This window comes from Alexandromys fortis, unplaced genomic scaffold (assembly GCF_014885135.2).
Source record: "Alexandromys fortis isolate MF-2015 unplaced genomic scaffold, M_Fortis_MF-2015_v1.1 scaffold_80, whole genome shotgun sequence".
NCBI classification, from domain to species: domain Eukaryota; kingdom Metazoa; phylum Chordata; class Mammalia; order Rodentia; family Cricetidae; genus Alexandromys; species Alexandromys fortis.
In genome coordinates, this window is record NW_026068174.1 from 7,873,943 (window position 1) to 7,885,106 (window position 11,164).

The 11,164-nt window shown below is 53.3% G+C and overlaps 2 protein-coding genes across 3 annotated transcripts in view; both read left to right on the top strand.

The window, feature by feature from the left end:
* Dph1 (diphthamide biosynthesis 1) overlaps positions 1 to 4,862 on the top strand; it is a 14,108-nt gene extending 9,246 nt beyond the window's left edge. The window contains exons 7-13 of one of the 2 annotated variants that reach the window (XM_050128869.1): positions 1,393 to 1,461; positions 1,779 to 1,935; positions 2,060 to 2,160; positions 3,153 to 3,231; positions 3,757 to 3,891; positions 4,064 to 4,170; positions 4,678 to 4,862. In XM_050128869.1, coding sequence (XP_049984826.1) covers positions 1,393 to 1,461; positions 1,779 to 1,935; positions 2,060 to 2,160; positions 3,153 to 3,231; positions 3,757 to 3,891; positions 4,064 to 4,153 — 631 coding nt within the window. In that variant the 3' untranslated portion in view covers positions 4,154 to 4,170; positions 4,678 to 4,862. Of the gene's footprint in view, positions 1 to 1,392; positions 1,462 to 1,778; positions 1,936 to 2,059; positions 2,161 to 3,152; positions 3,314 to 3,756; positions 3,892 to 4,063; positions 4,171 to 4,677 lie in introns of those variants that run through there. The other variant, XM_050128870.1, reaches the window with a different exon arrangement.
* Ovca2 (OVCA2 serine hydrolase domain containing) lies at positions 4,200 to 5,654 on the top strand. The gene is made up of 2 exons (XM_050128871.1): positions 4,200 to 4,497; positions 4,678 to 5,654. The coding sequence occupies exons 1-2, from the start codon at positions 4,314 to 4,316 to the stop codon at positions 5,175 to 5,177; spliced, it is 684 nt and encodes a 227-aa protein (XP_049984828.1). The 5' UTR covers positions 4,200 to 4,313; the 3' UTR covers positions 5,178 to 5,654.
* Positions 5,655 to 11,164: the final 5,510 nt, after the last annotated feature.

The window sequence follows — 11,164 nt, forward strand, 5'->3', positions numbered from 1 at the left end:
GAAGGTACTATAAGAGAGTGCATCTCGGAGGGTATGTTCAGTGTAGCCAAGTGGGGAAGCCTGGTGTCAAATCTCAGATGCATTGCTTGATACTGTGTAGCTTTGAGCAAGTGGGTTTTGTTTTATTCTTTGAGACAGGATCTCACTGTGTAGCCTTGGCTATCCTGGAATTCACTGTGTCGCCCAGGTTAGCCTCAAATTCATAGAGATCCCCTGCCTCTCAGCCTCTCAAGTTCTGGGATTAAAGGCATGAGGCACTAGCGGGGCAGTGGGGTACATGAGTTCAAGGCCAGCCTGGTGTACAGAGCTAGTTCCAGGATGGCCCAGGCTACACAGAGAAACCCTGTCTCAAACAAACAAAAAAACCAAGGAAAAAAGGACATGAGTCACTGTACCTGACAAATCAGAAGACCAGGAAATAGCAGTTGTTATAACTACTGGGCCAGTGCTGATCTGGTTCTAGAGTAGCCTCTGTGTACCCTGGAACTCCTCTGCAGCCTATATACACTCAAAAATTTTCATTTGCTTTGGATTTGAAATAGGGTTTCCCTATGTAGCTTTGACTGACCTGGAACTCACTCTGTAGAACAGGCTGACCTCAAACGCAGAGATCTGCCTTCTGCCTCCCGAGTGCTGGGTTTAAAGGCGTGCACCAGTACTGCCTGGTAGACCACAACCACCCAGCTTCTTTCTCTCTTTCTCTCTCCTTCCTTCATTCCATCCCTCACTCTATATTAAATATCTATCTATCTATCTATCTATCTATCTATCTATCTATCTATCTATCTAAACTATTTTTTCTGAATCAGGGTTTCTCCTATAGCTCTGTAGACCAGGCTGGCCTTGAACTCACAGAGATCCAGAGATCTGCCTGCCTCTGACTCCTGAGTGCTGGGATTAAAAGGTGTGCACCACCACTGCCTACTCTGAACATAATTTATGTCTGTGTTGAGCTTAATAAAAGAGAAACTGTCCTTTAGCTTTCAAATTAGGCTTTCCTGAGCTCAGGTGGCCTTTCGTCAGACTTGGCACTTCCTTTACTTTTCTCTCGGAAGACTCAATGCACAGCTAGAGGTGTTTTCCAATTGAGAACTGTCTCAGCAGCACGGGTGGCTGAGGACTCAGTCATCTGGACCTATAAGCTGGGGTACCCCTGTGCTACCCCATTCCACACTTACATACTCTTTTTTTAAATATTTTATTTATTATGTATACAATATTCTGTCTGTGTATGCCTGCAGGCCAGAAGAGAGCACCAGACCTCATTACAGATGGTTGTGAGCCACCACGTGGTTGCTGGGAATTGAACTCAGGTCCTCTGGAAGAGCAGGCAGTGCTCTTAACCTCTGAGCCATCTCTCCAGTCCACTTACATACTCTTTCCACCCTGCAGGTATCTTGGAGATGGCCGTTTCCATCTGGAGTCTGTCATGATTGCCAACCCTAATGTCCCTGCTTACAGGTATGGGCTGGGGAGGGCTGAACATCTGTGGCAGGGTGAGAATCTCTGCCCTGGAGGCCCTCATAGGCTATTCCACATCCCCTCTTCACTAAATGGCAGCCATCCCTGGCTGAGGCACATCTGGAATTTAGACCCCAAACTGCTCCTAAAACACTCCCTTCCTCTCCCCTGCCCTAGCTGGGGGACTGATCTCCTCAGTAACAATGTGGATTCCTGCCTGGGGCCAGATTCCTTAATTCCTTGCTTAGATCCTGTGTCGGGAACTCTCTCAGACAGTGTGACTCTGACTGTCACAGTGATCCTGGCCACCTTTCCAGGTATGACCCATATAGCAAAGTCCTCTCCAGAGAGCACTATGATCACCAGCGCATGCAGGCCATTCGCCAGGAAGCCATTGCTGCAGCACGCTCGGCCAAGTCCTGGGGCCTCATTCTGGGAACTTTGGGTCGCCAGGGTAGTCCCAAGATCCTGGAGGTGAGAGGGTTCGGCATCAGGAGGAGGGGACCGACAGGAAAGTAGCTGGAGAAACCTGTAGGCCAAGGTACCTAGCTTTGGCTGTTTCATCAGAGACTCCAATTGGGCTCCCTTCTCCCAACAGCACTTGGAATCTCGGCTCAAAGAATTGGGACTTCCCTTCGTGAGGCTTCTGCTCTCTGAGATCTTCCCCAGCAAGCTCAGTCTACTTCCTGAGGTGGACGTGTGAGTTCCCTCATCTTGCCCTTGTAGGGTGACCAGCTAAAGGGAGCTTAGAAACTAGGTTCTGCCCAGCACTGACTTAAGGCCACAGCCAATGGGGATTGCATATGTGGTCCTGAAATTTTAATATTTATCAAGCACTTATCTAACAGGGGCCATCCTTGACCATGAGCCACTGCTTTGTCTGATCATCAAGGTAGTCTGGTGGGTGAATGTGAGGGTACTGTGTTCAAACTTTGGTTCTAAGGGAGTAACTGCCCACAGAAGAACTACCCCCAGAAGGCTCTTAGGGACCTGGGGAGAGGCCTTATGGAGTAAAGGTCTGATAACCTGAATTTGATTCACTTAAGGTGGAGATAGGATTTCTCTGGCTATACTGGAACTTGCTCTGTAGACCAGACGGGCCTCGAACTCACATGTGCCACCACCGCCCCAGCTGGTGCATATGTGGAGCTCTGGTGTCCACCTTCAGGTGCTGTCCACCCTCTCTCTCTCTTTTAAATTTTCTGAGACAGGGTCTCTCACCTGGAGCTTGTAATCCATCTGTCTGGGCCTCCCTAGTTCTGGGGTACAAGTGTATATGACACACACACACTTTTTTTTTTTTCCGTTTTTTAAATGCAGTAGTTCTAGGAGTTAAGGTCAACTCCTTGGCTTACAAGGCAAGCACTTTAGAGTTACCTTCCCAAAAGTATATAGTACTCTTAACAACAGCGAATCAATACATACTGTTTATAAATGGTCCAAATAGTCATGTTTTTCAGTGTGGTACCTCAGAGAGAGGTGCTCTCCATGGCGTCTTTTTTTTCCCCCGTTTTTTGAGACAGGGTTTCTCTGTGAAACAGCTCTGGCGGCTGTCCTGGAACTCAGTCTGTAGACCAGGCTGGCCTCGAACTCACTGAGGTCACCTGCCTCTGCCTCCCGAGTGCTAAGATTAAAGGCGTGCGCCACCACCACCAGGCTCTACGTCAAGTCTTGCTGACTTCTCTTCCTAGGTGGGTGCAGGTGGCATGTCCACGCCTCTCCATTGACTGGGGTTCAGCCTTTTCCAAGCCACTGCTGACACCCTACGAGGTAACAGCTACATCTGGAAAATCTGCTGGGGAGTGAACTTCGTACATTCTGTCAAGGGAGGCTTGTGGGATGGCTGGCATGGGTAAGCATGTTCCAAGGTTGGGCCACCATCTTTCTTCGTAGTTTTGTTGGTTTGTGTATTTAAGAACTGGCCTGCCGGGCAGTGGTAGCACATACTTTTAATTCCAACACTTGGGAGGCAGAGGCAGACGAATCTCAGTGAGTTCGAGGCCAGCCTGATCTACAGAGCGAGTTTCAGGACAGCCGGGACTGTTATACAGAGAGACCCTGTCTCAAAAAAAAAAAAAAAAAATTGGTCTTAATACCCAGGATGGCCGAAACTGCAGTGCTGGGAGGCAAGAGCCACCGCACCTGACTCTCTGTGTAAATGAGAGTCTTACCTCACATTTCCTTTTTGTAGTATATATTCGATAATAATAGATAATACCCTTCTTAGGCTTTGGTCAGATTTACTAATGCAGAGGCCAAAAAAAAAAAAAGTATGGCTGTCATTTTCTTCCCTAGGCGGCCGTGGCCCTGAAGGACATTTCCTGGCAGCAGCCCTACCCTATGGACTTCTATGCCGGCAGCTCTTTAGGGCCATGGACTGTGAATCACGGTCGGGACCCAGGACCCCGGGGTCTTGGCCAGCTCGGCAAGGTAGGCGGGGACCTCACCGATGGCGGAGCTATGATCCTGCAGGCACAGCCTTGGCTTCAGGCTGCCTCCCCAGCGCCGTGACCCACGGCCGCCCCCTGAGGACACCGGGGGAAATGCTCGGTTGCCGGGTGGAGGTCGCAGTAGTGAGACCCAGCTGTGCCGCCTCCCTCAGGTGCAGCAGGGCTCCCGAGGCCCGTCTCCAGCCCCGGCCTGTGGGGGTTGCAACTGCGCAGACCGGAAGGCTGCCCCGCCGGCTCCCTGAGGCGTCTCCAGCCGCAGGTATTTACGGCCACACCCCACCTTTTTGTCTTCCTAGTGCCCGCCCTCCGCGTCCCCGCCTTCTGGGTGTTGTTGGCTCGGGCCCCGCCCCTCGCGGATCCCACTTCCGCCCAGTGAAGACCCGCTTCCGGTGGCTCTGCGGGATGGCGTCGCGGCAGCCCCTGAGAGTGCTGTGCCTGGCGGGCTTCCGGCAGAGCGAACGGGGCTTCCGTGAGAAGACTGGAGCTCTGAGGAAGGCGCTGCGGGGCCGCGCAGAGCTCGTGTGCCTCAGCGGGCCACATCCGGTCCTCGAGGCAGCAGCTCCCGAGGGCGCCAGGCCAGACTCCGGTGAGACAAGCCTGCTCCGGAAATGCCCCGCAACTTACCGGCCCCCTCAGCACAGCGGCGCGCCCTGATCTTCTCCTTTATCTGTGTCCAGCTCCTCGCGCGTCCATCCCAAGCTTGCCCTCCCCTTTCTCCCCGGCCCCTCTAACCCTGGTCCCGTGCTCTTCTCCCATCTGCTTCTAGGGCCCTGTGCTCCGGAGGAGCAGCCTCGAGGCTGGTGGTTTTCCGAACAGGAAGCAGATGTTTTCTCCGCGCTGGAAGAGCCTGCGGCGTGCAGGGGTTTGGAGGCGGCCCTGGAAACGGTGGCAAAAGCCCTGGACTCGCTGGGGCCTTTTGACGGACTTCTTGGCTTCAGCCAGGGGGCTGCACTAGCCGCTTTTGTTTGTGCCCTGGGTCAGGCAGGCGATCCCCGCTTCCCCTTGCCGCGATTTATCATACTTGTGTCGGGGTTCTGCCCCCGAGGCCTTGGACTTAAGGAATCCATCCTACAGAGCCCCTTGTCACTTCCTTCGCTTCATGTTTTTGGGGACACTGATCAAGTCATCCCTTCTCAGGAGAGTATGCAATTGGCTAGCCGATTTCTTGGGGCTGTCACCCTCACCCACTCTGGCGGACACTTCATTCCAGCAGCTGCATCCCAGCGTCAGGCCTACCTCAAGTTCTTGGACCAGTTTGCAGAGTGAAGGGCCAGCCAAATGTCTCCAAACTGCGCCCTCTTGCTCTAGCAGCCGCTGTCTCGTGCCCTCCTGTTCTTAACATGCTGGAATCTCCACCGTGGCATACCTACCGTGCTTAGTTGAAAGACAGCTGTCCCTTACTGGAGCAAAGAAGAGCAGGTAGCCTTGATAAGCATCAGAAGGCCCGTGAGAGGAGAGTGATGCTCAAATGGGCCGGCACCCCAATGATTGCCACACAATAAAGCGGTTTAGATTGAGGATTTTGGGGAAAGAGGACACTTTACAAGGCTCTGACTGGGTCACCTGCTTTTAGGCTTCCTAGAACCCAGTACCTGAGAATTGAGTGTTGGTTTTCTTTTAGTCCCTGGCCCTGTTCTTCCATAACTGCCCCATCCCTTCTGAACTCTGAGCTTGAAGGCTTGGATTGTACCAGGTGTTGCAGAGGCCAAAGACAGCACAGAATAAACTGCCTGTTCCTAAGGAGCCCTTCTGCAGAGTTTCTGAGATTGATGTTCTTCCTAATTATCCGATGTGTTGAGAAAGCCTTGGGAAGTGCGGTCAGTTCTGGGCACTTTAAGGATTACCGCCTTGCCATGTTCTTATTTCAGTGTTCACTCCAGCCACACGCTGCTCTCTGACTTGTGACAGACTGCTTTTTCTAGGACATCACAGGGTCCTACCTAATCCCAAGCCATTGTCCTCTCAGGAGCTTTATAACTGAGTAGAAGTTGAGGCTGGCATGGATACTCCAAGTCATCCTTGGCAGAGAAGTGGAGGGGCTGAAGAACACAGCCTGCTCTTGCAGGGGACCCAGGTTCAGTTCCCAGCACTCACGTGTCAGCTCACAAACAGAGGCTCTAACCCGCGGTCCCAGGCATGCACATGGTATATGTGCCCAGGGTGAGGCACATGCAGGCAAAGGTAGGATCTAACTTTGAGGACAGCCTGGTCTCCACAGGCCAGGTGTTCCCTTCCTTCAGACTACTCAGATGTAGTCTTCCGTGGGATCAGCCAGGCCCCTGGCTTCTTTAGTCTGGGACTTAAGACTTCCACCAAAGGTGCCGTGAGATAGATGGCTCAGCAGGTAAAGGCATTGACTGCCAAAACATGAAAACAAATCCGCATACACACTGAAATCTTTTTAAAATTAAAGGAAAAAAAAAAGAACGGAATTATACCCAAAGGTCCAGTTTACTGGTTGTAGGGAGTTGGTCTCTGCCTTGCTGTAGTCTTCCAGGGGTTACTTTCTTGACAAGAAGACATTGCAACAGATGAATTACTCCTATAAACCTATTGGCTTTGGCCCCTTAGTATTTCTGCTTTTCTGAAAATGATGGATCTGCAAATCAGTACTCAGACTCTCCGGCAGTCCTAGGCTGCCCCCTCTAGGCGGGCTTCGCTGGGGAAAAGGACCTGCACTCCTTGGGAGTCCTCTAAATAAAGATCCACGTGAATGGTCTTCAGGACCTGGCTCTATGAGGAAAAGGAGAAGGTTTAGGCAGCGCCTTATTAGGTGAAGCAGAAGTGCTCGTGCTTGGACTAAAGATTTCTGTAAATCAGAATGGTTGTCACCTCTCACCAGGCAGACTGAACCCCTGTGGGCCACGTACATGAGGAACATTTGTTCAATTGAAACTCTTAGAGAAAACTAGATCTATTTGACAGACTGCCCTGGTCATTCCTGGGCTGGGTATTTGAAAACTTGGGTAGAGTTTTAAATCCCTGGTAAAATATGTATTACTAGGAAAGGGCTTCTAATGGGACTAAGAACCCTCTGCAGGGGAGAGAAAGCAGAGGGAATCACTGCTGTGAAAGTTTCAATTTAGCTGTGTAGGCCTGGTGATGCACATCTTTAATCGCAGCACTTAGGAGGCAGAGGCAGGTGGATCTCCATAAGTTCAAGGCCAGCCTGGTCTACAAAGCTAGTTACGTAGAGAAGCTCTGTCTCCAAAAACAAAAGCACACTTTTTTTTTTTCAATTTATAGCCCAGGCAAATAAGGTCCAGAGGCTAGAAAATAACATAACATCTATTGAGAAATAACTGTACCAGACAAGGAGACAAGTAGAAGCCCATCATCTCATTTATTTTTGAGACAAGGTCTCACCAGAGTTCTGGTTAGTTTTGCACTCATAGAAATCCACTTATTTCTCTCTGTCTTCCAAATGCTGGGATTCAAAAGTATCTGCCACCATGGCTTAACTCATTTATTTTTGGTGCCTTGAACCAAAACCAGGACCTTGGGCATGCTAAGCACAGACTGTACCATGGAGCTCTCTCTGTTCAGCCCACCATCTTATTGCCTAATTTTACTTTGTAATGTCATGAAGTAAGTACTGTCATTAACCTAATAACCGAATTTTACAATTGAGGAAACAGACACAAAGGCTAAGTACATTACTCAAGATTGGGTGATTCGGATCCAAAAGTTCACATTCTTGCCTGTTGCCATCACATGCCTTCCTCCCCGTTGTTTTGAGACACAGAGGATCTCACCATATTGCTCAGGCTAGCCTGGAGCTTCTGAACTCACGGGCTCACTTTCCTCAGTCTCCTGAGTAGCTGGGCCTGCATGTACTTATCACCACTGCTTCTGGCTTTGGTGGTTTCTCTGCTGTAGAAAGCAGGCAGTAACTATTACTTCACTATAGGCTAAATGCCCAACTTGGGCCTCAGCTTTCCAACCCGTAAAATAATCCTTGGGGAAGAGGGCATGGTTTACACTAAATGCTTTCTAGGATACCAGACAATCGCAGCATTGTATAGGCAACCTTTTGCCCATGTTCTTCTGATGGGTTCAGAATGTCCCTGTAGTTTGTTTCTTCTGCCTCGATTAGATCAGAGGATTTTTAAAGCCCTGAAGACAGTACCCTAGCAGAGTCCCTCAGCAACCCTAGCCACAGATTTGGCCTTTGTGGTACTCCTTGTTACGGCACGTTGGATACAGTACTTAGAGACCAACTGAAGGGAGAAGGGATCAGGTGAACTTGCTGTCCTGGAACTCCCTGTGTAGATCAGGCTGGCCTCAAACTCACAGAGATCCTCCTGCCTCTGCCTCCAGAGTGCTAGGATTAAAGGCATGTGCCACTATCAGCCGGCAAGGACCCTATTAATCATCTTCTGTGGTTCAGGAGAAAGTTGGGGGGACAAAGTCATAGAGAGGTTGTAGCTCTATCAGGAAATGGATTCTTTGCCCTCTGCCTGCTCACCTGAGAGTTTCTGGAAGAAATGTGTGATAAATTTCCCTCTCTAGCCCCTTTAGCCCTCTGCAGGCAAACGTGTTTCCTCTTCCCTTCTTGAAGGACTTCTGGTCTCACCTGTCCTCCACACCCCCCTCCTCAGGAGATAAAAATTCTTATCTCAGAACAACCTAATTTTTCGCCACCAGTAGGTAGCAGATAGCTCGACTGGAAAAACCGGACAGTCACTGAGAAGGATGCTCAGACACTCCGCGGACCTGGCTTGTTTCTGTGCCTGGGTGGATGCGCAGGCAGCAGCCTCATAGGCTGCCTCTCTGAGCACACCTCCTGCCACCCCCGCAGACACATCGGATGTTGCGTCGCCGCCCCGCCTCCTCTTGCTCTGCATCTGCCCAAACCCGGGCTGGCAGAACTCGGCGTGGTGGGGAGCGTGGGCGTGCTGCGGGGCGACCATGGCTGTAGACTGTTACCTCCGGTTCCCACAGTAACAATCGAAAGCCACGGTTGCCCTGGAGACGCGGGGGCGGGACTGTCAGGCTGACGTCAGCAGCGCAGGCGGCGGGGGCGGCTGGGGCTGTACGAGCGTGTGCAGGACCAGCGCCCACAGCAGCCCACGGGGACCTTGGACAGGCGGGCCCGAGGGAGGCTCCTGCGCTGCATCAGCACCGCGGACAGCGGCGCAAGGAGGCGCGGAGGGGTCCGGGGTCGGCGGTCCTGGGGCGGGGCCAGGCGTCGGTGGCCGTGACTGGAGACTGTTACTGAGGGCGGCCCGGGCAGTAAGCAGTCTAGAGCCAAGGTGCCGGCGCACTGCCCGGGCGGGGATGTCCCGTCGCCCGCGGCTGGGGCGCTGCTGCTTCTCACGTCCCCCTCCGCCCAAACACGCGCGGACAGGGCACGCGACCGTTGACGTCAGAGTCCAGTGACGTCAAAGATGTCCCAGTGGGGAGGCACTTCCGGCAGTGCGGTGGCGGTGGGGGTGGAGTGGGGCGCCTGGCCGAAGCCCCGCCCCCGCCTGGTCCTGAGAGGACAGCTCCACTCGCAGAGGCGGGAAGTCCTGGGCGCAGTGGGACAGCCCGAAGGGACGGGACAGGACGGGGAAGGGGCGTCTGGGCAGCATGCGGGGCAGGGGTCCCGAGAAAGTCGCAGGGTCGAGGTGTGCGTCTGTCTGTCGTGGCCGCCCCGGCTCCATCAGTCGGGGCCATCTAGGCTGAGTCACCGCTCTGCGGACAGGGAGAGAATTGAGGGGGCGCGTCTCCTGGGACTCCAGCACCTTCTCCCCACTTTCTTAGAAGGATGGCGCAGGTGCCGCTCAGCTTCGGGAAATGGGGTCGAGGGGCTCGGTTCTCCGCTCGATGTTTCTCCAGAGTGTCCTGCGTCTTCATTTGGGTCCCGGCAGGTGCTGCATAGGGTTGGGTCAGCCTCCGGGCCCGGGCTCCTCCAAGCTGCAAGGAACCTTCGTCCCTCCCACTCTGTCCCCTTCCTCACTCCGGAGCGACCCTCCAACCCTCCGCCCGCTGGTCCCCTCCTTGCCTTCCCATGGTGTCCGTGCATCGGCCCATCTCTGACCGTCGGTGGGTCCTTACCTGGTGGGCCGCGTCGCCCCAGTGCCGGCTTGCCTCCCGCAGCCCAGCCGGCGCAGCGCTTTTATAGGCGCGCGTAGTACTCGTGCGGCGGCTCATTCATGCGGCCGCGGCTCCTACACACTGACGCGTTGCCGACGTCAGCAGGGAATTTAGGAAACGGGAAAAGAGGCTATTTATAGTGGCAAGCGTGGGGGGGGGCAGCGTAGGGGAGGACGGGACGAAGCGACTTGGAGTTGGGAGCGGGAGGAGGGTGTGCGCGCGGAAGCAGGATTGGGTAGGGGGAGTACGTAACCCCAGGCTTGGTCTCCAAGGGGTTAACTTTCCGGAACTGCAGGCGGCGGGCTGGAGGAGGACAGTGCATGGAGGGTGCAGCCCCTTTGCGTGTTTATTCACTCTCCCCTTTGGGTTCGGGAGTCCTGGGTGGCTCAGTCCTCTCTCGCCTGAACCTCGGGGGTCCTCACTTGGTAGCCCCCAACCACATTCCTGGATTCCTAGACCCGGCAGGTCTGTGGCGCCGGAAGATCCCTCGCGATGGTATCACGCCCCGTATGGTCACTGTAGCTTTCTTTCTCTCTTGGGGGGCCAAGGAAAGGAAACCCCAGCAAGAAGCTGGGGAAAGAGGAGTGGTGAAGGCTGGAAGTCTTGGAAGGTTTCTTGACTCGGCTGCAGGTGGGAAGGTACAATTCAAATGGTGGAAACCGCAGGGAAGGGAAGGGAGTTGAGGAGCGTAGCCTGGACTTCAGAAATGAGTAAAGGGTCCTCTATAAGAGAGTCTAGGAAATTGTCCGGAGCGTCCACAAAGGGAAGAGCTAGCCTGACAAGTGATGGAGAGGGCAACTGGCCATTGGCCAGCTCTGGCACCGAGAGACCACCTCAGCACTCACTGATGTAGAAGGCATAGGCAGAGCTTGTAAGAAAGGGAATGACTGCTGAGCTTGGCAGAAACCCCTTTCTAGAGGAGTGAGAACCGGCCAATGGCTCATGCGATGTGGGGCAGGTTCCCCAGAATAGCCCAATTCTATCTCTAGGTTCTAAATGGGGGCGGCATGTGTTCAGCAAGGGGAAAAAGCTGCACCAGGTTGACCCGGAGATAAGGCAGGAGGGAAAAGTTGAGTTAAAAGGCGGGGCATGGTGTTGCGCATCTACCTTTAATCCCTGCGCAGACAGACGAGGCTCTGTGAGTTTGAGGCCGGCCTGTCTACATAGAGAGT